Source organism: Pelmatolapia mariae, linkage group LG15, assembly GCF_036321145.2.
Source record: "Pelmatolapia mariae isolate MD_Pm_ZW linkage group LG15, Pm_UMD_F_2, whole genome shotgun sequence".
In the NCBI taxonomy this organism is placed as follows: Eukaryota; Metazoa; Chordata; class Actinopteri; order Cichliformes; family Cichlidae; genus Pelmatolapia; species Pelmatolapia mariae.
The window spans coordinates 18,323,922-18,350,451 of record NC_086240.1 but is presented as its reverse complement, the minus strand read 5'-3'; the positions used below and the strand labels follow the sequence as shown (position 1 = coordinate 18,350,451).

At 39.4% G+C, this 26,530-nt stretch overlaps 2 protein-coding genes across 4 annotated transcripts in view; one reads left to right on the top strand and one right to left on the bottom strand.

Annotated features, from left to right (window-relative positions):
* Positions 1 to 401: 401 nt before the first annotated feature.
* LOC134642854 (acyl-coenzyme A thioesterase 1-like) lies at positions 402 to 7,941 on the bottom strand. 2 transcript variants are annotated; one of them, XM_063494878.1, is made up of 4 exons: positions 7,856 to 7,941; positions 2,670 to 3,166; positions 2,389 to 2,591; positions 402 to 1,551 (listed from the first exon to the last, which is right to left on the bottom strand). In XM_063494878.1, exons 2-4 carry the CDS (start codon positions 3,124 to 3,126, stop codon positions 964 to 966), a joined length of 1,248 nt encoding a protein of 415 aa, XP_063350948.1. In that variant the 5' UTR covers positions 3,127 to 3,166; positions 7,856 to 7,941; the 3' UTR covers positions 402 to 963. The 2 variants fall into 2 exon arrangements, with proteins under 2 accessions (XP_063350948.1, XP_063350947.1); XM_063494877.1 differs by lacking the exon at positions 7,856 to 7,941 and adding an exon at positions 4,062 to 4,152.
* Positions 7,247 to 26,530, top strand: part of susd6 (sushi domain containing 6) — a 31,383-nt gene continuing 12,099 nt past the window's right edge. The window contains exons 1-2 of one of the 2 annotated variants that reach the window (XM_063494879.1): positions 7,247 to 7,496; positions 14,009 to 14,194. In XM_063494879.1, the coding sequence (XP_063350949.1) occupies positions 14,050 to 14,194 (145 nt within the window). In that variant the 5' untranslated portion in view covers positions 7,247 to 7,496; positions 14,009 to 14,049. Of the gene's footprint in view, positions 7,497 to 13,541; positions 13,826 to 14,008; positions 14,195 to 26,530 lie in introns of those variants that run through there. The other variant, XM_063494880.1, reaches the window with a different exon arrangement.

Here is a 26,530-nt window from a genome sequence, read left to right as displayed (position 1 = left end):
TTTTGCTTTATTACAGGTTATATTGTACATGACAACAAATTTCTTTCATTTTTTGGGCAAACATCAAATATTTTTTTACAAAGATCACTTTTTTCAGCTTTCTTAAAATACAGAATTATTCAAGTCCCTATACAATTTAAATATCGCATTAATTTCAAATACTGCTAGATAAGTACCAGAAAGATAAAACAAGATTAAAGAAGCTTAACTATTGGTTTTCAGTAGGTGATTCCATAACATGCTACTGCTTTGTTAGTTTTCCACTCAAGCTGAAGTTACAAACTGCTCCATGCATTTTCACCAGTTCAGATGCCCAAAAATCTGGCACCAGCACCACATATTTACCCCTCCCCCCCCCCCCCCCCCCCCTTTTTTTTTTTTTTTTTTTTTTTGCTATACAACATTAAACACTAAAAAAATAAATAAATAAGTTACAAATGGCACAAAAGCAGAACTGGTTCTGTACCAACATCATGTCAGTGGAGAAGTTATCATATATAGGTTATTTTATAGGTAGACATTTTGTCAAGTAACTGCAGGAAAAGTCCAAGTGTCTTCTACTTTTGTGAGATACTTCAACAAAACAATCAAGTTTGAGCTCATGGCTGTGGCTTATGACGTAGACCACTACTCAGACCTTGAGTCTGCATCAAGAAGTGGGGATGACACTAAATTCAACACCCTACCCCAACAAAACAAGCAGCTTTATGTGCAGTCCATTTACATTTCCTTCCCATGACAAGTCAAAATCTCTGATTCTTTTTGCTATAGAAGATTTTTTGCTACAAGCCCGTGGTATACTGAAAAAACCTCAACTGAAACCAAACGGTTGTTGGAGTGTTTCTGATGCAGAACATTAGAAGGTTAATGGAGTTGTCACAATTTTATTAATTAGAAAATACAGGCACTGGTAAGCATTTCTAAGAACAACCATTCAGAGATGCTTGATGGATTAATACAGTATCAAGTGCTCTTGTTGCCCAAGTGGGTCTTGAAGAACTCCTGGACTCTTTCCCACAGGTCCAGCTGAGCCTCAGAGTGGGCTTTTGGCTCCCCACCAAACACCACAACACTCCCTACAGCTGGATGAAACCCAGATGAACAATAAGGCATGTACGGCACATCCAGAAAGTGACCAGCTTTTGGATAAGTAACAACCTCGTAGGATTTTTTGCCATGCTTTTTCAAAATTTCAGCTGCCTGACTGGCAAAAAACGTGCTGTTCCAGTTGTGGTCATCTTCAGAAGCAGCGAACAGGAAATGGCAGGTGGCTCGTTCAATTGGAATCAAAGACGCCCTGTTCTTGCCCTTGGTGGGGTCTGGTAAGGCGTCACGTATATCTGCAAGGCCAGACTCTGTGAATTTCACATTCTCCATGACAGGGGGCAGTGGTGGGAATACAATGTCTTTGTAGTGTAAAGGAAGCACAGTGTTTGCATTACAGGCATTAATACAGACAGTTGCTGAGATCCCAGAGAGAAAAGATGACATGCTCAAAGCCAAGGCACCACTATGAGAGATTGATATGACGCCAATCCCAGGACCTTTCACCTGAATCAAGAGGTATTATGTTAGTTAACCTTTTTAAAGTAACAGGTGCACATCTGCTAATACAGTGCAGATCACAAATTGATGGACACTAGCATTTCTTTGTTCTTTAGGCTCAGCTTCAGTTAGAATGGGTTTACTTCAAAAAGAAAGATATTTGAAAAGAGGAGAAAAGGGAGCAGCTGTTCAAGATGCTGGGAGTTCTGCAATTACTGAGAGACATTTAATTGTGCAGCAGGACAACAACCTTAAGTATATATATCCAATGTGACCAAAGAGGGAGATTATCCTTAGCTGCACAAGTCAATCAACTAATTTTAGTTCAAGAAATCTGAGAACAGGGTGTCGTACGCTCACTAGGACTAACAAAGTGTTTGCTGTTGTTTCCATGTCTGACAAATACTTTCTTTAAAATATAAAACTAAATTTTGCTTGTCGTTGTGTGTTTCTACTCAATTACTTTTGAACCCCTAAACATTTTGTAATTTTATGGAACTATTACTACCACAGATCATTACATCTTGCTGTAAACCTCCAAAATCAAAATTACTTATGGCCAATTAACTATTTCAACTAAAGAAAAAAATGACAAAAAGCTTGTAATATTTTAAGACTTAAGAAATATAGAGGTTTCATCATTAATCCATGATGGTGATATCAGAAGAAAAGCCAGCAGGTGGCAACATTGACACACTAGACACAAATATAGGCCCCTATCTCAAATCCACTTCAAATGCAGATGTTTGAGCAATATTTTCACAACCTTCACATACATAACATGCATAACATTGAATTACTGCTAATAAATATGTTCTTTGCTGTTTGCTCTTCAATACTAACCTCTGGCCGCTTCCTCAGATATGTGACCGCCTCCTCGAAATATTCCAAATCCAGGTTTTTAGGGTTTTTTGGGAGATCCTGGTAACGAAAATAAGCCAGTGCCAGAACAACAAAGCCTTTACTTGCCAAGAGGCTGGATCTGGGTTCAGTAAGACCTCCACCAAAAGTGTACAAATCTACAATTCCTGGGAATGGGCCATTTCCTAAAGGGGGGGACAGTTAGACAGTTAATGTTGACTTGATACCTAATTTTGTGAATAATTCGTTAAAATCCTACTAACCTGGTGGTATGAAGAGGACACCTCGTATTCTGCCCTCTTGTAAAGGTATTCTCTTCATCCCCTCAATCATGTATCCTCTCTCAGTAGATTCAGATGCTAAAACCTCGCCAGTCTCTCCATTAAGAGCCTCCAGGGCCACGCGTGTTGGGCTGAGCACATCCTTCTTCATGAGTTTAGTGTGTGGTGCGTCTGGTGCCAGGGCCCAAAACAAACCCATGGGCTCCACGCCGGTGTAACTACCACCCAGAGAGGGTGTGTGGAAGACATCCACCTGACCACTTTCATCTGCTTTGTACAGGGCAGAGGCTTTGAAAATTACACCTTTGTCATCAACCAGTTTGGACCTCAGTTCCACTGGTTTGTGAGGAGTGAGTCCCTCTACTTTTACCCGCACCATCTTGTCAAAGAAGCTGCGAACACTGGGGAGAATTTTCAAGCGGATCTGTGATTGTGCCATTTCAGCTGTTTCACTGTAGCCTGGAATCGTGTCACTGCACCTGTCAAGGCAATTGAGAATTAAGTCAATGTAATTGCTTTCACCTAGAAATCACTTTTATGTGCTAACATCATCATTTACAATAGAAATACAATAGAAATATTCACAAAACAACAACAAAAAAAAGAGATAAATCTTAAGAAAAACTATTTATACCAAAATACGAAACCTAACAGGGCTCATGAGATATATCACAAATCTCATTTTGCATTTAAGCAGCCTATGCATGGTGCCTAGGTGGAAGATAAAAGACAGTCTGTATTCAGTAAGAGGTTTTGAACATAGCCATTGCTCCAGTTTAGATAATTTATTTTGGAGATTGACTACAACAACCAAACAAGGACCGAAGCCGTGAAATATAGTAGTTATACCTACAAATGTAGGTATAGACTTTGGAGACTACATGGGGCATTGTAGGATGCGTTCCCTCCAGTCTACTGTACATTAGGATGACGGCACTGACACAAGACCACAAATGAAATTTAAAAATAAAATGGATAAAGAATTTAAGTGAAAGTAACCAAATAAGCATTATACACGTTGTTATTAAAAATTAACCTTTTACGCACAATAAGAGAGTGAAGAGTCACATTGGCACCGTTACCAGGGGACACTATGGTCTGTCACACTTTCTAGCTAAAGTGTTTAAGTAAGAAATGGTTTGATGGTCATCGGCATCGGTCGATTGAGCAGCCATACGGTGTCACACAGTAATGTTTAACTGGGTGAAGGGTCAAGAAATTCTTTCGTTTTCTCCGGTTGCCGAAACAACAAGGGTACAAAACACAAACAAGCTAACTTGAGTTGCTTTCATTGTTTGGGCTAGCTATAGTTGTGGGCAACCAACAGCCTAAAACCAGGTCAAAATATTTATATCAATAAAAGAATTAACATACCCCCTCTCCAGTCTGACCGCACCTGTCCAACCTTGAAGCTTTAATGTACAAAATCGATGCTAACAACGGAAGTAGCACCGTCCAAGTAGAAAGCAAACGGAAGCAGCCACTTAGAAGCAGCACCACTCTTTTTTACCCTGGTTTTCTAAATATGCCTTTCAAAATGTCAAAAGTGAGAGACATTTTTATTTCGTGACAGTTTGAGAAGAACTGTTATCACCACCACCCCCACCATCCGCAATGTAACCATCCATAATATTTTGAACCAGGTGATCTGTCAAAAAGCTATCGTCTGCTATAGCGTGATTTCTAATGTTTCTATGCGATGTTATGCCTAATATATTTGCTTATGTTGGTAAATAACCTGTAGTCAACTGGACTTACAAAGGGTTTTTATAAAAATAACAAAATTGCCTGTTTTGCAAGTGTGTTCATGAGTCTACGTTATTGTACCTACTCAGTTTTCTACAGTATAATCAGTTCATTTCAATCATTTTTGGCTACTTAAAATATCCTTACAGAAAAGTTATGTTATATTTGTCGCGATTTCTGCTGCACATTCATTCACATAGTTTTAATACAGTTTTAATGTCAGTTCCTGTTTTTATATGGATAAATGAAGGATACATACTTACAATTTAAAATCATTCATGAGAAATATGTCTGAGATGTGCTTGACAGATTATGGGCAAGTCATTTATCACAGTTTAAATACCAGTAATCATCCATTTTTATCACGACACTAAAGTGTAAATGAGTGTAAATTAACACATTTCTAATGATAAAGTAATGTATACGGAGATCTTTTTTTTCAGCAAATATCATGAAGTAAAATACTTATAGATGTAGGTAAGTAGTCGATGGAGCCGCTAGATGTCAGCACTAGTACAGACTTCTAATGCTCAGTCTCACTCAAAGATGATACAGGCTACTTTACATATAGCCTGCGGTCTTCTGTACAAGACTAGCACTTTTTATATATACATATATCTTAACACAGAATAGACATTTGCATCCAGAGCATGCCCCAGTCTTATCTGTGTGAACACAAAACCAGAACAGAACATGATAAGTCATATCTCATTTACTTATCTAATGTATTTCAATGTAGAGCGAGAGATATTAGTTGTTAAACCACCTTATTGCATACATTTTCATTTTTATGAACAAAGCGGTTGGACAGTGGGTGTCCTGCTTCTTGTTACTCTCCTGGGTATGTAGGAGTTTCTTTACAAGACTCAGTGGCATGTCTAGGTGTCAAACTGGAGTCTTAGCATAATCCTATAACTGGCTGACCTTTACTTGGGCCTCTGTTATCAGGGAGATTTCTTCTCAGGGAGAGGAGAAGAGAAAGGAAACTTTTATGGAAAGAGGGGGAATTAAAACATGACAAGGGTGTAAGTAGGGATTAGGACGGCATCCAAATTTAAGCAAAACTGGAGAGGGTAAATTTTAAAAATGTGTTTTAAAAGCTATGCAGACACAACACGTTGGCAAAACATTAAACAATCGTCAAAATTAGTGATCTCTTATTGGACTTTGAGGGATTTAAAAGGAAATTATTCACGTGACTCGAATGGATTTAAGAGGATAAGAGAGATTACTGTATGATAGGGATGAAATTAAACTCACATTAAAGATAAATCTGGTTAATATCATCCAATTTAAAATCACTCAGTGAGACCTTATTTAGTTTCCATGACTTCTTTATCGGTATCTCATTTTTTTTTCTCTTTAGGACAACCATTCTTTAAATGTGGATGACAGAATTGGTTAAATGTTTTTTGATCTATAGCTTTTGGGCACTGATGTTTGCAAGCAGTTGATCAACTTTCTTATGGTAAGCTGTAGTAACATAAGGGGTTTAAAAGGAGTGACTACCCTCTTTCATCCATATTTGCAGTAAAACTTCATGATCTGCAGAGCTGCAGTGAAAATGATGAGTGACGTTACAGTGATGTGTAAACTGCATTTAGCTATAATGAACAATCTCAAAGTTCTCACATTTCTCCTCTAAGCGAATGAAAGCAAAAATTCTCCCACTTGTTTCCTGCCTTCTTCTACAGACATATTGCATAAAAGGCAGACATTTAGATCATGTGTCTATTTATGCATTGCCTCCTCAGTTTAAGAACCAGCCATCTGAGTTAATACACACTGGGATGTTCTTTCTCTGTAGCATCAAAACCAATAAAAAAAATCACATCAAAAGATCTAATGAAACACTCACAGAAGCACCAACCAAGGCACTGTTGGTTGCCTCTGCAGAAATCATCGGGAAAATTATTCATTAGATATAAACCCTGGGAGATAATTCAAATACTAATACATTTACATAATCTCACACTTTACCTGTGATATAATGGTAATGCCCAGAATGTATTTGTCTTTAAAGCATGGTTGATGTTTATAGAGTATATTAACCCCAGTAAAAGGGAGACAGACAGGCACTAGCATTCTGATAAAGAGATCATCAGAAAGAGCAAACCTTTAAATTGCACGAACAAATAAATTAAAAAAAACCTATGCATGAAAAAAGTATAATAATTCAAACATGAGTACAGCAAAATGCAAGGCGCACACAAATAAAGAATCTATTAACATGTCCACAACCCCTCTGGACTATTATTTTCTATTCTTAGCATTTTAGATTCTGTGGAAACACAGGAACATCACATTATTCCATTCTTTTGTCATGACGTTAAAATGTTAATTGACAAATAGTATGTTATAAAACTAGATATTATATACTAGATATATTCTAGAATGTTAACAAAATGAAAAATGTTTACAGTCATTTTTACAGTATATTACTGTCATCTCATAAAGCATAACTGATAAACAGGTGAATATTATTTTCGATTATTACTAATTCTCTGATAATATTTGGCTTTTTATCTCTTGAAGCTCATCTAGCAGTTTTATTCTTCGGGATATCAGATATTTATTAACCTAAATCTGTTGGCGAGCATACTATATCGATCATACGACTCATACGACTTTATAAAAACTACATGCAACTGTAGCATACAGTTAAGCCATTTGCATTTTTATTGTCCTTTTGTTTGATTCTTTTTTTATTGATTCTTTTGTTTCCCCTCACCAAAACTCTGCGCTTTTATTTTGAAATCCAGCACAGTGACTTGACAACCCATGGATCCGCCCTTTTTTACAGAGGTAGCCATGGACACCGCGCGAGAGCGAGTCAGCCCCGTAGAGTTCTCACAGCGAGTGTTTCCGCTCACCTAAAATAAAGAGCTGGCTGAGTCGAGGACAGGGGACAAGCGGAGCGGCACTGACGGAACTTGACGCCGAGGACGTCGTATTTTTATATTTCTATACTCAGGTCCGAGCGTCTCCATTTACACAGTCCTTAATGCCTCGAATGTGAATGTGAGAGAGGAGGGCTCGCCGCCGCTGGTAACCTTTACGTTGGTGAGTCTTGAACGTATTTTCGCCAGCTAAGCACACACAGGCCACACGAGAGCTCTTGCTCTTCTCTCTCTTCTGTCTCTGTCTTTCTTTCTGTCTCTCTCTGCCCGTCAGTATTTGGTCATTACATAATAATTATAATAATAACCAGGAAAAAGCGTAACCAGTCTTAGGGTCACGTTTACTAACTCGTTAGTGTAAGTAATTAGTTTGATTTTTTCCTTTTCTTTTTTGTTTAACAAACGAGGTCGATTATTAAACTAAGCTAGCGTATGATAAACGTAGTTACCGTTTGGCTAAATGTCTTTTTTTTCCTCTGACGGTCTCTTGGATATAAGTTTGAATCTGTGGAAATATCTCACCTTGACTTGTCAGATACAGTGAAACAAAGAGTAAATTGTCTGTGGTAGCTGGTCAGTCCCGTCTAACAGTTACCCACTGTAACAACGTTACAGCTGGTCATGTGAACAAAAAAAAGGAACGAGGAAACAAGAAGTCTGCTTGTATTGTGTTGTTTATGGTGCGTACATAAGAGGCTGAGTCGGTGAAGAACCGGGTACATCCAGGTGTATTGCTTGTTTGAATCGTGTTGTTTTCTGTTTTTATTCAGCTTTTTTTTTTTTTTGTTCCCGTGGCATTGGCAGCCCACCACACTCTTTGTTTAAATACCTCACTGTACAGTTGCACGTGTTGAAGCGTGTGACTGCCGTAGGACGGCTAAAAAGAGCCAGCTGACCACATTGGATACAGTTGCAGAGATGCATCTTTGAGCTATTGTTTGTCTGTGTGTGTATGTGTGTGTGTTTGCGCTGGGGGGTCTCTCATTCCCAGCAGTGCAGTTTCCCACCCCACGCTTTTGTTCCAGTAAAACTTTTTTTTTGAGTCGTTTCCTGTTACTAGGGAAAGGGTAAGATGTGACACTTGACCCAAAGCGGAGAGCAGGGAAGTTCAGATGTGAACTGTTGTGTTTATACCGAAGATCAGAGTCTGGGAAGTATTCAGGTTCAATTTCCTATTGTGGTCTCTTGATAATACAAGGCTGAGAAATGTTTTGATCCGATCTCTGTGCGCCACCTTCTTATTGTTTTGGTCGTTTCATAACATATACCGTATACAGTAGCCCTTTATTTAAGCTCAGATTTTCAGTCCAGTTATCATATTTTGTAGATCATTTTAATCATTTTTACCTTTCTGTTTTTGTTTTAATATAAATACAGCATTTCATATCATGTAGAGTCCCAGACTTTTTAAACATGCACCAAAGTTTTTGTCTTTTTCAAAAGTTTTTGTTTTTTATTAATATGTTTCAGTTATGTGCAAAACATTTTTTTATCACGCTTAGTTAAATGATTTACTCTCACATGTGTACAACATGCTGTGAATAGCACTTTCTTGCCTACTGGCTACTTTATTGAGCAGGTCAAGGTTCAACAGTAAGTTGTTTGTGCCCATCCCTCACTCGGTTTGCTCTTTAGAAATCCAGCTTACAGCTTCCATCTGCTGTCAGCTTATGTTTTATGTGAAAAGACTTCAATACATTAAGTAATATGATGGGCTTATTGCGCCCAAATTTCCCAATATTTCATAATGCTGTCACACCTGCTAGTTGTTGTTCAGTGATACCCAAATGTTTGCGTCTAATTCCTAGAGCTTATTTTTGTTGGATAGGTTTTTTCAACAGAATTAAGGCTTGAGATGAAAGGCTGTTTTTCTTTGCTGAACTCACTCATGTTCTTAATTTATTTATTTATTTCCCCTATTGTTTAGACTGACTAGTTTTGTTTTCATGCATTGTACAAGCCCTAGCATCCGCAGAATAATGGATATACAATGTGAAGCTTTAATGGTTCTTAGTTTAAAGGACATTATGTAACTGCAGTGAAATTTTTATAACTCCGGGCCCTGAGTTTGGGGGAGTTTTCTGTTTTGACAACATACCTAGAGAAAACACATTGTGAGTATAAATGAGAGTACTGCTTTTGCCTTAAATCCTTTCCGCATCTTTCACCACTATCATATTTCCCCCTTTTTTCTCTTGTTTCTTCTTCCTTCTCTCCTTCATCTTTCTCTGTCTCTCTCTCTTTCCTTGCGGCAGTACAGAGGGATGCTGAGGCACTGTGGGGTTTAACACTATCGTACTTCATAACAAAGGGTCCTTTCTCTTCTGCCATGCAGAGCCCCGTTTCTGGGCTCCCTTCATAGGCCCACATAGGCTCTACCAGCAGCAGCAGTAGCACGGAGGGCTATCGGATGGAAATCTCCTCTGGGCTGTTTCTTTGGCGCACTGAGTCCTCTCTGTTCCCGGACACATGCCTGTGCTGCTGCTCTCTCCTTGGCTCCCTTTGCATTCCAGGAGCCTCGGGCAGCTGAAAAACTGCAGTAGCAGTCTGCTGACTGCCTGGTTGGCTCATTGGTGTCTCAAGTGGAGAGTTGCATAGTTTTTTCCCCCCAAGTTCAAGACTACACACTCTAAAAATGTGTTTATGTTTTTAAAACCTCAACGTCTTTAATGTGCTAGACCTAAGTATGGCCTACAGATGTAACAAATGGAATGAGATAAACGACCAAGAAATGTCCAAATGACTCATGAAGTGCAGTTTTAAACTTGAGGGATGTTATGATCCAGTTTTTTCCATTTGATAGCCATTCCTTGGTTTTGGGTATCTGCTAAGACAGAGTACTTATCCAGGTCCAGTGTTAAATTACCACACTTTTTTTTCCTCACACTGAAAAAGAGACTGGGAATCATCCTTTTATTGGGCTTTACACAAAGATTTTATTTTCTAATGTTGTAAAATAAAACTTGATGGATGAATTTGTTGAAGAATATAAACTTACCTAATTGGTATTTTTTTTAGTAAAGTAATGCATAAAAGAACAGACCAAACACAACTGAAGTTACAATTTTATATATCTTATTTGCCAACATCTCATTTCCACTCAATTAAAGAGAAAGTCATGGTAGTTTCTAGTTTATTTAGGGTTTTTTTTTTTTTTCGTCTTTTTTTAAGCCTCTTTGTACACACACAATGCGGAACTGACAAGAGATAGCTGAAGTGAAATATTAATCTAGTTCACAGTGTGTTACTGTAAGTGTAATAAAAGCTTACCGAAACAACATCCTTCTAGTTTCTACCTTATATAATGTCTCTCCCAGCACAGATAACGAGAACAAAACTAAAAAGGGAGAGAAGACAAAAAACTTTTCGTTGTCTGAGCTTTTCACTTGACCACAGTTTGCACGTAATGAAAAACGTCTGCAAACGTATTAAGAAAAGTTGTCAGTTTAGCAGGCATGAAATACATCCAAATCCCTCACTCTTTTGCTGTTAGCTCTTTTCAGCTCTGCTGCTGTCGCATGGCGACATAAACACAGAACAACAGTTAAAAGATTTGAATAGATTGGTGCAGAGACTGGGAAGTTGTCACTGATATGCGATCCAGCTTTACAAGTCAATATCTGATTACAATATTGGATCGTTGCATCCTTAGTCTTCTTAATCAGACTTTGTGGTGCAGATTGAAAATTTTAGTCAATAGACTTCCTTGTCTATTAACTTAATGGCAAGCTAGAACTGCCCGTACCAGTTTTGTTGGTTGGCTGTTCTTGCCACTTCATGTCCTCCTGCCTCAAAATGCTGTTACAGTATTGTTTACTGTATCTAATTTTTATGGGGGGTTGGTATGTTTTCTGAAACTCACACAGTTTTGCCTTTTTGTTGGTATATATAATTTGATAGTGATATTTAGTATAATAGTATAATGTAAAGTCGTTCTACTCTAATAATTCCTTTAGAAGTCAACCATTTATATTGGTTTGATTTCTAATATTTGCTATCTTTAAAGACACTGTACTTTAGTTTCGGTCTCAATTGCTTTGTTAGTACTGTGCAGCTTCTGGCAGGAAGTGTTTTTCTGTGCAGGTTGATTAAAAAAAAGGTGTTTCAGGAAACTTGAGGTTGAAAATAGAAGCACATTCTTTATTGTGATGTTTCAAGCTCAACATCTTTTGCTGCATTTGACAGGAAACCCACACATTTGCAAGGCAGGTTGACATCCAGACTTAAAGTATTCCTGTGCTTTTAGCTGTCAACCTGCCTGCTCTGTTATTAATCAATTAAATATGTGAACATAAAGTCAGTGCATTAGAAGATGTGCAAAAATTCCTTTCATGTTGTGAAAATGTCTTGTTATAGCTAATTGGAAGCTGTGCTTTTTAGGATACCCTAGAACAGACTTAATGACTTTCTCCTTTTTCAGATTCTCTTGTGTGAAAGCAATTAAGCTAATTCTGCTTTAGTTTTCACTTTGTAGACGTTCTGGCTGGTCAATACTATGCCCTCAGCTTTTTCAGGAGGTCAGTCCTGCATTTTAAATGCAGCCCTAAGCAGTTATTTAAGCCTCAACAATTGCAGTTTTTTGTCTTTCCTTTGTGCAGTTTGTCCTTGATACTTCTAAAATTGACATTCATCTGTCAAAAAGATAATGAAGGGCCTCTATATAACCTGACAATAGCAGCCAGCATGGACAAATGAGAAAGCATCTATGGATCAAATGGCTGGCACAGATCCATTGCATGTGCTTTTGACTAGCTGCCCTTTGGCTCAATGCAGTGGCCAGACTGTCCTGCCAAAATTGACTTACGTCACTGTTTCCCACTGGCTTGCGCCACAGTCAGGTATGACTCTTCATCCCACTCTTAGGGGCATCAGAAAGATGGCAGGCAGTGGGTGGGCTGCTTTCCCTTGTTTGTGTTGGAAATTTGGAATATAGCCCTGTCCAGGGCACTCAAATGCTAAAACACAGGCGATTAGAAATACAATGTTGAAGTTAATTAGAACCTATCTAATCACCTTGATGCAGAAAGCACACTAAAAAACACATGACTGTCATTGACTTCTTATTGAAGCAATGAGGAAGCAGCTATATTTTAATTAAACTGTCATGTCTGCATCCTGTACCTGAAAAACTTAATAAAATTCCAGTATATAGTGTATATGTGCTTACAGTTACTTTCCTCTACACAGTCCAGATCATCTGCTGTGTCAGTGCCAGTGGCCATCCAGCAGATCAGCAATTAAATTTGCGGCTCTCTAAGTGCAGCCATGCCATTACTGTAGGCATTAGCTTCGCAGCCTTGTGGAAATGTAATGGGCCTCTGCCTCCTCTTGAGAATATTCTGCCTGCAGGCCATCTAGTTTCCCACAGAACAGAGCCACTTCTACTTCATCCTAATCCCTCTGATGCAACATAAACAGCTCTATGTGCACCTGCATCTCATTTACGTAATGGTGTGTCGCATCGTATCACCTCAATCAACCAACAAATGCTTTTAGGAAGTTATTTAAGTTGGTATCATGGAGAGATATTGGTGGAGAGAGGATGAGGTTGTTGCTCTCTATTTGCATATTACTGTTTAAAGATGTCTCACAGTAACTCTTGATGTCCTTCATGCTTTTCTTTGCTGTCTGCCCAGAGAACTAGGTGTCTGATTTTTGCATTTGCATCTTACCTTTAAAAAAAATAAATATTTACAGCACCGATTTTGATTAAACTTTTTTATACAAGAAAAATAATCCGTAAGTATTATTTCCCGTCTCCAAGTAGTATAGGGTATAAGGAATCTGAACAGACTGATATCATTGCCAATTTACAGTATATGTTAAACAAAATATGGGAATTATTTCTGAATGCATCACCTATTGCCATTATCTTTGCATACATTTTCCATCACACTCCATTGTAGTAAACAACCAACAGTATGGAATAGAATCACAGTTGAGGTGCACATATAGCATGAAAAAATCTTTAAGAACACTGTTTATTTAGATGTATAAATAATATTATGAAATATAAATAATATCCTTACAAATGTCTGAATTTTTGCTGATGCTGACTGCTTTAACAGCACAGTAGAGTCTGACTCACGATCTTCTGGAAATTAAACTTCTTTCATGATGAAGGTTTTCTTAGACAAACTCCTTTTTTCCAGTCATCTGGGTCTTTGCAAAAGTTGCAGTTGTAATCACGCCCAAATTTTCTCTCTCACAAACATTTTTAGCCTCTGTCTCCACCCCCGCCCAGCCGCCAGTGTTGCTAACTCACCAGCAGCAGTGATCTCGTTACATCATCTACAACGGACTTTAACGTCTGGTTTATTTGGTTAGATGCTGTGGCAGAGCCAAGATTAGGGATCGAGTGGAGATAAGAGGAACACTGGCTAATGCTGGAGGATCCTGTTAATAGATCAAACAAATGAGGAGGAAATGGACGTAGAGTCATTCATGCAGTTATTAATATCAGGAATTCAGCTGCTGTTTAATAAGATGCAGGTCAGGGCTTCACTTTGTGACTCTGTCTTCCAGCCTGTGCACTGTGGCTATCTCTTAATTCCCTCCTGTCTCTCTGTGTTGCTTGTGGTTACGTAATCCTCACTGAATGTTGATAGTAATCCGCGCTCTTCCTCCCCCCTCCTCATACCTCTCTGTCCCTTCCTGTCTGTGTGGCCTGCACAGGTTAAGCCATAGAGGACTCTCCCTGGTTGTCGGAGGAAAAGATGTGCGATGGAATGGTAGCGTTTCAGACGAGAGCCCTGTCCTCTTCTTCTTCATCCTCTACCTCCTCCTCCTCTCCAGCTCACAGGCTGGCTGCCTCCGTGCTTATCCTCCTCTTCATCCTGCTCCCTCATGGTCACGCATCAGGTAAGTCACATGCTCATGGCTTTTTGAATTCTCTGCCTTTTCTCTCACACGATACACATCAAATAAACTGTTATCTTTGCCTGTCTCTTGTGAATTGATTGAGGTTATTTTCCCCTCCTCCCACAGGTCAGTTAGATTAAATCGTCTTCCTTTACCCTTGGGTTGGTCAGGTTCAGAGCGGCAGCTAAGAGCTCAGTCCCGCACGCTCTGTGAATCCATTCACTGTCCTAATGAGTCACAACAGTTTTCCTCCTCTATCGAGTGAAACGGAGAGATGCGGTCACATTTCTGTCATAAGGTTTTAATCAACCGTGACATTTAGAACCCTCCGAGAGCTTTTGGCACGGCTAGACAACTTTTGTTATTGCCCCACAACAACCCTCAGATCAGGTTTGGCGTTTTACCCTGAGGTCCTACATTATTTGGGAAGTGTCAGGTTTTTAAACTGAATTCATTGTTGTCTAATGGAGGGAAATTTGGTCTTGCACGTGGTAAACAGTAACATAATACAGGAACTATAAAGCTGATGTCCTTTGTTTCTTCTAAAGAAGTGTAATGTCGATGCTGTGGACTTGCTGAACCCCTCCACTTGTGCCAGCTTTCTTTTCTCTTCCAATCTTCCAGTCCCCTCCCCCCTACATACACACAAAACACAACCTCACTCACACTCACATGCACTCTCCACACATAGCCAGCTTGTGAAATGTGCCAGATGTCCTTGCCACAGAGTGCAAGCATACTGTGTGAGCGTGTGTGTCTGTGTGTGTGTGTGTGTCTGTGTAAGGAGTGGTTTAAGGCTCTCAGATGTTTATGAGCGTTAATTGATTTTCTTCTTTAATTCCTTAAATAAATAGAGTGTGTTTATGAGAGTCAGAAACAGCAACAGTAGGAGTATAAAACGAGGGCGATGTGCCGTTGAGCAAGGGAGGAGGGGATTGCTAATGGCAACTGTATTATCTCTCGGTATGCCTTATGTAACACACATGACTCATGTTGAGCCCAGGGGGGCTGGTATCACGCTCACGTTCTGCGTCCAGCACACTCGCACGCATAGACTGTCTACCAATACCAACAAAAGTGTGTCCTCAAATCCCTAGCCCACGTGCTCAGGGTGCTGTAGAAGATTGTGTGTGTGCACACGCGTGTGTGTCTGTAATCAAGTATTTCTGTTTGCTGTTTTGCCTCCTGTAGGGCTGAACACAGATATTCGAGCCACTTCATTCTTTTTGACACAGAAAAAGGAACTTGCGTCTTTAAGACTGTCAGTCAGCTTCTGGGAAGTCACAGCTAGTTCTCTATACTCCCAACATATATTTGAGCATAATATGAAGTGTCTTGATCCCTCCGACATACAGGAAAGAAAGCAAAACAATGCTTAGAAATGAATTAAAAGACAACATTGTGTTAATGAATCTCAACGTGAATTACTGTAATGAGTCTGTACTGCTGTTTAACTTGGTTCCAACAAAGGGTGTGCCACTAATGCTTGCCATGGCCACGTCAAATGATTCAATATTGGTATATGTGTACAAAACAATCCCTTTTTTAAATATTAACCCAAGTCTTTTATCCTCTTACTGCAAGCATATAAATGTTTGAATTAGGAGACAAATGTTACTTTTTGATGAGTGTAAAACAGTCTGATTTGAGTCTGTGTTTGACCTCTGCAGTGATGCATATTAGACAGTTGGAAGGATGTAGGCTCATTTAGTTGTTTATACAGCATTTCAGAGGATTGTTTTATGTAAGTAATCTTTGCATGACAATATCAGTCAGCTCAAACATAAATATAATCAATTGTGCACCCGTATGTCTCACATGGGATGAAGATGACTAGTAGTATTATGTAAATTGTACAAAACAGTCAACATTTTTAAAGAGAAAGCTCTTGGTTTTTTTTTGGGGGGGGGGGGGTTTGTTTTGTAAAGAGAGACATGCTTTTGTAGGCCAACAAACAGCCTACTGTAAAATAGTCTGCTGTGTGCACTACATTTCATGGAGTTTTACCATAATTCTGAAATATGTGTGTCGTCTGTCCATTCCATGGCCCTTCATTTGCTTCTGGAAAACAAATGTTGCACACCCTTGCTTCAGCAATAGACTTTTAAGCTCTGTAGCATTCTACTCTTGCTGTCTTTTTAGCAAGTTGCTTGAAGGAATCTGTATAAATCAAACTAACTGTTGAAGTTTTATAGTGATTTTGTATATACTTTTTTTCTTTCTTTTTTTTTTAACTTCCACTTTTATGCAAAAAATTGTTTGTCGTGCTGCAACTAGCTGTTCAGGAATGTAATGGAACATTTCAAACGCTGCTGCATGTTAACTGATAAAAATCCAAAGGTTATTTTTAACTGTTGTAGCTCTGTGGGGTTTTTTTTTTTTTTTTTTTTTTACTTCTGACCACTTCCTCACAGTACATAAGGCAGTGTTTATGCTGACTCACAGTTCAAATGTTCAAGTGTCCTATAACACTTAATATTTTCCTTTTTGGCATTAATTAAGTCCAAATGAAGATTGGCTTATGCACAAGTTTTGGGGGGTTTTCAGTACAATATTTCAGATTTCCTTTGAGGTTTCTGGGGTATATTTTCAATTCAAGCACTGTATTATAAATTTAAATATTTAATCACAATCACAAGGAACTTGTAATGAGCAATGAAACATTTAGAGGCTTAGCTCCTTAGTAAACAGAACTTGAAGCTTATTTCATTCTTCTTAATTGAGCCCTAGATCGCACAAAGCAAGATGAACCTGATATTTATTGATGAGACTCTGGTAAACTATGTCAGGATTAAAAAAAGAGAAAGAGAATTCAGCCAAGAAATGTCATTGGAAATAATGGTAATACGGAGGGCTGGCTGTAAACATAAGTGCCATTAGAGCAAGACACGAGTTGCAGCATTTACAGCAGAAGTATGGTGTTAAATCTATAATTAGACAAATTATCATAAAAGCAAAACACTCATGTTAAAGCGTTAACATCATCATTAGCTACTGGCCGTTTCCTTTCGCTCTCCTGCTCGACATACATAATTCACACAGGTAATCCCTTGACGTGTTCCAGGGATGGAGATTGCTGTGGAAATTTCATGAATATAAAATTTCATCACAGCCAACAGGCCTATTCCAGACTCCAGCAAACAGCAGTGTTGATGGTGAATAGAAATGGATACTAGAAAATATACTATAGTCCATTTAAATAGAAGTTTACACTACAGCAGAGAGCAGCATCAGATTTCTACTTCAAGTCTGTGTAGGTTTTGTGGATATAACTCTTTTAGGAAATTTGACCTTTAGCTGATGGAGAGAGAAAATGATAGACATTAACCGTTTGAATGTGCTTTGCCTGTCTTTGGTTCCTTTAACACGTCCGGGAAAAGCTTTAAGCTCCTGTATTTTCGGCCTCATGTTCTTTCTGGAAAAGGTCAGGACAACAATTTCTTATAACTGCTAATACAGCCTGTTAGAAAGTAGTTGCAAAGCCTTCAGAGTCTAGGTATTTTTAAAACTGGCTTTGTCTTGTCTTTTGTCATGTCTTTTATATCTGTCGTTCAGCTGTTCGTTGTAAACAAGATTACCAGGAGGTTATCTTCTGGGTTAATGTAAATGGCTCTCTGGGATTTGTGTTTGTGATTGCTTCACATGATTACATTCGTGCTTATGATTCTCGACATTCTTCCCAAAGTAGCAACATACTAAACAAAACATCCTATTCATTGAAGCAGGGTGCCAGTAAACAAACATGGCTACGAAGCAGCACCTTGGGTTTTGTGTATGCAAAGGATAAATAGCATCAGTCTGGAGGATTTTCAGGGCACAGTGCAAACGCTGCTTGTTTCATGTCTTTTCTGAGTCTATCTGACATCCCACTATGCTGGCTCCACAGAGCTCAGTTCCTAATATGGTGTCAATTCCTAACAGTAAGCCTTTGTGGTTTGTTTCAGAGGAAGTGGGCCCAGACAGTGAGTCAGAAGTGAAAGAGTAAAGATGGAAGCTCAGAGGGTCTATTCACATAACTGCATACTGCATGTTTTCTGCTCTAAATGTGTTGTGTATCAGGAGCCAGAAAGGCTATAACTTTCCCAGTTAAATAGATAAATATTGCCCCCCCCCCCCTCCCCAAAAGAAAAAAAAAATTATCCTCTGAAGTTGAGTTAAAGCTGTACATGAAAGCACTAGCAAGGACCAGAAACAAACCCACTGTGTGCTCTGTGTGGTGGTGACGTTAATGTATGTTCATGTGTGAGAACAGGAAACGGCTCTCCAGGGCTCTGGGAAAAAAAAAAGTATAGGATAAAGAAAGTGGTGGAGGGAAGAGGGAATGAGAGCAGGACAGGGTCCAGAGGGCTGCATTTCTAATTTCCTTTGTAATTTGTGTTTGTTTTTAACAGTCGATTGTTGTGCATTCATGGAGTAAATACATTTTTCTCTGCCTCATCAAGAGCTATTGTGCTCATAAATCCATTTTTCTTGGCATGTCATAAATCAGTCCAACCCAAGGAACTTTTTTTCTTGAAGGCTCAGTTTTAAGTCTTAAAGAACAAGACTTGACAACTCTCCTCTCTCTATAATAATGGAGTAGACTCTAGTGGCTAACATAGCGTCATTGCTCTGACCACAGAGGAAAATATCTGAATGGGCCATGCCCTACTTCTTGCATCTTCAAACAGCTTAAGTCTTTGTTGCTTTATGTAGCAACAAAATGTTGTGTGTGTGTGTGTGTAACAAAAAGACCACAGTGTGTGAGTCTCCTTCCACACTATTGGTTTCCAACCATCACAGAAAGTTTGCTAGATAGGCTGGGTTTACAAACAGTGCAGCCCAAGGGAGGGGGAACAATTGTTCCTATGCAATTAACTCTTCAGAAAAGCCCCCTAAAGTCCTGTTAGCAAGGTGGTTGCAGGCAGGAGTAATCCAACACACTGGCTACTGGCTCCTTACTGAAATGTGAGAACAAAGAAGGCTTTTAGCCCTCTATAGCCCAAATCACAGCAAGCTGCACCTCCGCTAGATCACCACTCAGCAATTAGGACTGCTAACTGAAGTCTGTGTGTGTATGTGACTGTGTGTTGAACACACTAGAGCCTTTTTTATATGATGTCTCTCTTCTTCTCTCTCTCTCTTTCTCTCTCTTCCTCTATGTGTAAAGCGAGCCATTAGCCAGGTGAGACTGGAACCCATTAGCAGCAGTCTGGTCGAATGCAGCAGCCTTTCTCTTTCATTACCTGTGTGTTTATCACTTGAGCCATCAATCTCTGCTCTCATCTTGTGTCATTTAACAGCTCTACCAACCAATCAAGCCCTAAGGGGAAACTTTAAATGCCTCACCAGACAAAGAAATACTTCATGAAAACAGATGCTGCAGTGTGGACAGGCGATGCAAGACTATCTCATTCACTTTAAAGTGTTGACCAGACAGTTCTATTACTGGTACACATCCCAGATGGCCAGAATTATTGTTAGCTACACAGTGCTGCCTCCCAGCTTTTTGCCACTAAGCTTGTCACAATGTGTGATTTACATTTTTTTTTCTTTAGTGTTTATCTGTATTTTAAATTTTATTCCCACTGATTTTGGTGCAGTATTGGGTTAACATGTATATTGTTCTGTCCTTAAGATGTTTGACTAGCCCTTTGCCGTTGACAGATGTTTCATCATAAAGGTTAATGAATGTCAAATAAGGAAGTAGTGGTACAAGCGCACCACCAGTAATGTACAAAATGATAATGTACAAAATGTACACAAAGCTGCTTTTATAATGTAACCTCATTCTTACTGGTTACACCTCAGGCTGATGTAGTGTGTGTTGTGTTAAAACCTATGCAGTTATCATGATTAAAACATGCCGCTTTGTTGTTTAAAGCTTTGGTTTTGGGCCTCTTTTCAAAAACTGAGAATCATTTTGAAGCAACATTAAGGCTGTGGAGAGGAGAGGCGGTTTGTAAATTGTTTTCCAGTGAGATGTGTGTGGTTGTCTGAAGCAGCAGGCAGTCATAATGATTTCCAAAGGGCCTCATCTGAGGGACCAGCCTGCTGAGTAGAGGACATCTCTGACTAATGAGCTGCTAAATATATCCCCCAGTCTCCTGTCTTGTGTTGCTTTTGCTTCTGCTTTTTTCTTTTTGTCATTTATTCACTCTGTTTTTCTTAACGTGCATTAACTCCCAATGTTTTTGCCCACCTTTGTGAATTTCTGTTTTATGTTTCATGTTTTTTTTGTTTGGTTGTTTGGTTGTTTTTTTTTTTTTTTGGCTTTGCATTGTCAAGCTGTCAAACCTTTATGTTAATCTCTTTCTGTCGTTGACTCTTTTTTTTTTTATCCAAGTTCAGTCTCCTTTTTTTTCTGCCTTGTCTTTTTTCCCTCCTGTCTCGCCTTAACTTTGATGTGTGTTTTTCAGGCCCACTGAAATGGTGTGGGCTGGGTTTTTTTTTTTTCCTCCTTTTTTTGTGTCACACCGTTAGTCAACAGCAACATCCTGTTCAAACAAGTTCATCAGCTTACACATAAGGCTCCGAGCATCCCACACACATATGCTGAATCTGCCAATGGTTGAGACATCCAAGCTGTGTCAGACTGAGCAATCGTCATGAGTGCACATGACGTGGGTGCATCGTGCATCGTGAATGGTTTTCTGTGTAGCAGTATGGAAGGGTAAAATGGAACTCACACTTAATCTCATGAAAATGTCAGCAGGATCAAGCATTGCTGCAAAAGTGTTATCACTACTACAAATACTCTACATGGTTTAGGGAACAAAGCTGACCAGGTTAGCTTTCACTGGACTAAGACAACTTATCTGTTCAGTGTACCGTTTGCAGTGGAGTCTTTACACATCTGCATGGAGCCTTGCACTAAATGTTTGATAATGACCTTTATCTCATCAAGATCCTAGCTCAATGGAAGAACAGAAACTCACCTTCAATATATGCAATGACTTTACAGTGTGCACAATCTGACACTGTGAGTTAACGTCAAGAAAAGTTCAGGAATTTGGTTTTAGTGATAAGGGCCAATGATCAGCTTTCTGCTGATTTGACCAGTCCCCATAATATAATTGGAAAAACATTATTATCTTGCTTTGTAGCTCAGTTGATCTCTGACACTGTTGGCAAATAAAACTGCACTTCCTGTTGTTGCGTGTCAATGAGGCCTTCCAATGCATCGTCATTTGAAACTTCTAACATGAAGCAGAAGCAGTAAGTGCAACTTAAAACAGCGACTACAACTCCAAAACATAGAAAGATACTTGGCTATACAGAAATGTTTTTTGTCCATTTACCTCAGCAGTAGCTCTTTTAATGGCACCTATCATGTTTCAGCCAAAACTGCAAAAGTGAAGTACATTGTAGATATGTGCAGTGTATGTTCAAGCCTCAACATGTGGAGCTGTGGCGAGGCAGTGAAAATGGGAGAATAATGCACTGCCTCCCACACAAACCCTAACTGTTAATTCAGCTTTACTGCAACTCTTCCTTAATCGCGAGCTTTCATTTAAAAAAAACAACTGGTTTAATAATTAAATAACTTCTCCAAAGTGCATGTTGGCTGCTCAAACACAGTCACTCTCATGCAGAAAAATGGAAAGCAAGATAAAATTCGTCTGACAGATTTGCTGTTATTGAGCCAAGGGGAAGGGCTGGGCTGTACATGTGCTATCCTGCTGCATGCGTGCCGCTGTTGTCATGGGTGGAGGTGCTGTACAGCTGTTTCTCTTTAACCAACTGAAATGCAGTTGGTTAAAGAGACTCTTATCTGATGTTCCTGCACAGAGAAATCAGAGAAATACCATCGCTTGATTTTGCAAATGCTTTCAGTATTGAAAACGCTTCAGTATTATTTGTGGTTACTGTTTTGCAGGCCTGAAATGGGTTCTCACATAAAGCACATCCCCTTAGTCTCACCCTCTTGACACGGCTACTGACTTTGCAGTGAATACATTGTACGAAACTTGGCTGTGGTCGCAGGAGAATGTCCCAATTACCAATCAGCATTTCCTGTCTATTTCTCATTATTTCATGTTTTTTTTTTCTTTTCTTTTGTCTTGTGTCATCGCTCAAACTTTAAACAGCCCATTAGTTGGAGTGTTGAGATATTTCGTGGTCAGTTGGCTTAGGTCCACTCTAATGCCCTCTGTGCTTATTACGTAATTTGTAAACAGCTCTCTGTGACAAACAGCAGCCAAATGGTGGAAGTGTTTGTATATGCTACCCTGGAATCCATTTGGATAATTGTGTTAGCATTTACGGGAAGCCGGCTTGTGTATATCCTGAATATCATATTTTTGTATTTGCATATCTATTTGTATAGGTGTCTTCCATCTATCAGAGTCAAGAAATGTCTTTTAAATTGCTTATTTTGTCTGACAAAGTGTGAGCCAACACACCTAGATTTAGAAATTATGTGGTGTTTGGCTCCTCGTTTTCATGCAATGAATTTGCTAAATATGTTTAAATTGAACAGCTTGGGTTTGCATATGTAGGCTGAAGTTATTATTACTAGTTGGTCATGTCGCTGCGCTGGAGTCCCACACTTTAGTTTTGATAATGTATTTGGCACATTTTAAAATAACTAGAAACTTGTGACACTCTTAATGACTGGAGGCTTGGCTAACTCCTAAATAAGAACAATTATTCTATTGTTTGTGTAAGTAAATGACTTTTTTGTTGTTCATTGTTTTGTGCTTCCTCTTTGTGCTCTCATTCACAGAGCTAAAACGTAGTGTGGGTAAAGTTGCCCTCCTGGCCGCAGGGCCATTCAGGCTGTAAGTTTTATAACCGTGTTCATGTCCATAAATGGCTATGTTTTAGGTCTACCCAGCAGTATAAACCGTACTTTGTAATTGCCTCATGATGATACAATAGTTATCTCTACTTCTCTTTCTGGACCACTTACTAATAATAAAATCAACCTGTGTTTCTTGCTTGAAACTATGTATTGTCGTTTTTACCCTTTTTTTCAAGCTATTATGTTTCTATATTCTTAGAAATACATCATTTTATATTCAGTGTTTTCCATCAGGGATGTTTGACCAAAGAAATCAATTTAAAACTAAAGACTAGACTGGAATCATTTTGTATTTATCGCTGTTTCATACGAGCCTGGTATTTTTTGGTCGTGAATCATTTTTGTCTGTGTTGAATACAGGCAGGAACATCTTTGCTTTATTACTCTATTCAGTAGGACTGACAGTAAGTGGAGATGTCATTATCAAGTTTATATTGCCCCTGATGTGTATGCAGTTTCTGAAATATTTAGCCTCTGACATACTGAACACAATTCATTGCTTGCTAATATGTGAATTTAAAGTGCTGGCTGCTGTTTCTTTGTAACAGTTGTATCTCTGATTAGGAGATAAGGTTGCCTCTGCTATACACAGAACAAACAAAGGGTATAAATGGATCAGGCTTTACAGTAAATAGTCTATCAGAAAGTGTCTGGATTGTTCCCGGGGAAACCTTATGGGAAAATTAACTGATCGTTACAGCAGAGTAAACAGACTTGCAGTGTTTCTTCTTAGATTTGCCACAGACATCCTTTGACGTTCTTAGCTTGTTATTAAGAGTGTTTGGTAACAGTTTAAGGTTTTATGCTGAGGAAATATGAAACACTGTATTGTCAGCTAAGTATGTTAAGTATATGGGCCAACTGTTACAAAAAATGTGAGGCACACATGGACAACAAACAGCATACCACTTCTATCAGCAGAGCAGGCTGCAAGTGTTAAGAGGTTACACACACTCATGCTTGATGCCATTTGTCCACCCTCTTGGTGACTTGCTCAAGCAGTTGCTCTGTCTTCGTCCAGTTGGACTTCATTACGTTGGTGGTAAAAGCGAGGCTGCAACAGTGACTGCATTGTCTGAGTGTGGGTAACATTGTTTCTGTATTCCCTGCCTTTCTCTTTTTGACAGGTATAGGATACCATAATCCTGTATTACCCGATGTTGACATAACAGAAGTAAACATTTATTGTTCTTGCTAAGTCTTCCAGTGCTCTGCAATACGACTGCTCCATTTTTTCGTGCTTTCCCTCTAGCCCAGAGGTGTCAAACTCATTTTAGTTCATGGGTCAACACGGTGCAATTTGATCTCAGAGGAGCCAGACAAGTAAAATGAGTGCATTAAAAAATCCCTTCCTTTCATTGAAAAGATGTATAAGTTACTTGTGAAACCACTGAGATTTAATGAGCCATTCATTCACAAAACACCCTGAAATCTCTTAATAAAAATAAGTGCAGTTTTGTCAGTATGTCTCAGATTACAAAGCCGTTCAGTGGAATACACTGAACCCTTTGGCCATATGTTGGACATCTCTAGCTCTAGCCAGTGTGTTGTCTGTAATAAACTTGTGTCCTGTGCTTTTGCAGTGAACCTGTTAATGAAACAACTCACGCAGGACTGAAAGGATGAGTTGGCCAGAAAAGAGCAGCCAGCTGCAGATTGAGCTTATGTCACGAGCACGAGTTTTATATAACATTTCTTTGCTATTATATCTCGTACACTGCTCTCAGCAGTGGCTCTGCTACTATTAAAACACCAGCATGCCAGCTCTGGTGAGCAGGGTTGGTGATTTCACCCTGACTTTCACCTTCAACAAATGTTCCGGGCTCAGCATTCATACCTCTTCAGGCTGTTAAGCTCACACTGTTGAAATATGATCAACCCACAGTTGCACTGACACTGCTTTGGTTAGGGGGGGGGGGGTTGTGTGTGTGTGTGTGTGTGTGTGTGTGTCTGAACACATGCACGTGTATGTAGGAGGGGTCCCACACACTCTTTTGTTTTCCTCTGAAAGCTGAGAAGAAGGAATGTCTGCCTCCCAGCTGTCCTCAGCAATGAGGGTAACAGCAGAGCGAAGGGGGAGCTCACTGTTCGCCTCCTCTAACATCCTCCCATCTGTTACATGGAGGCTGAGAGTGAGTGTGTGTCTGTATGTTGAGGTCACACAATAGGGGTACTCCCCCTTGCCCTTACCCTTAGTCGCCTTGGCCTCTCATGCATATTTAACCCTTTAGATGCAAAGTTGTCTGTTGCCCTATTCAGAGGCACGCTGCTTAAATCTGTCACTGTGCCCCATCCCTCAATGAGCAGGAACAATGGGATGTATTGGCAGCACACGTGGCTTGCTAAATGCATTGCAACAGCAGGGGGGTAATGGGTGTGGAGGGGGAGGATGCCTCTACCTGCTTAGAGGCGATGCAGCGTGGGTTAGTTGCTCTGGGGTGCAGCTGCAGGAAGAGATGTGGCGACTGGAAGTTTTCTGCAAAATGCTCCTTTGGAGGCTGGCAGCTGTTTGACTCATGTTTTCTGGCAAGTTTCCTGTTTACCCTACAAATGACAACGTTGGCTTTGGCAGCAGTGTAGATAACCAATAGTGGTTGGCCTTGGAGAAAAACAAGTATAGCCTGACTGATGCTGGATCAGGGGATGGGGGTCGGGGGAAGCTGTGTTTATACATAGGGAGTAAAAATTCAGATTCTGATTGATATTTACACATCCAACCCCTTATCCAACTTAGGATTGGCCACCAGCTAAAAATAGACGTGCGCGTGTCTTATGAGATTCAGCCAAAAGTAGCTTTAGTTTTTATCAGCAATAGGGTTGATAACAGAAGTAGTGAAGATGATGCTGTCGTCGATTATAGTGGAGCTGGAGTCTCTTCAGAGGGAAACAAATAGACAGCGCTGCAACCCACAGTTTTCTTGAGCTAACAATAGCAACGCTCGTTACTATAATCACAATCAAAGCCTTTGAGGCGAGGATAACTCTGATCTAGTTCTGGACAAATGTTAGCTTGGACAGCTCTCACCACAGAGATAAAATGTATGTGCAAGACACCTTGTGATATACCTGCAACCTCTGCTTACATAGTGAGTAGACTGCTTGTATTTGTGAGTACTCAGGCTATTGTATAAAGGCACCATCACCTCCCTTTTCTTCATCCTCCACCTCCCTCCTTTCTTAAGTTCTTCCATCTTCCAGTTAAAGCTCAAGACACTGATCAGCAGCACTTTAAAAAAAATGTGTTTCATGCTTTTAGATTTCAGCTGTGTTTGGAATTTATTCCAATGCTACAGTAATAGAAGTTCACTGTTTTTTTAAATATTTTTTTCTTTTGTTTCAAGTTTCATTTCCACTAACTTTTTCTTTTTCATTTTTTGTGCTCTTTCTTTCTCTTTAAGCCCAGCCTTTACATATTCTAAGTGGAGTATGATTTGAGTAGGACTGTGTGTTTCAGTGTATCAGGGTTTTTAGTACAACAGGACACTGCTATTATCTGTCACTCACATAACAAGCATCGGATGTTACATATCACCCACCTAGGTCAGCGTACT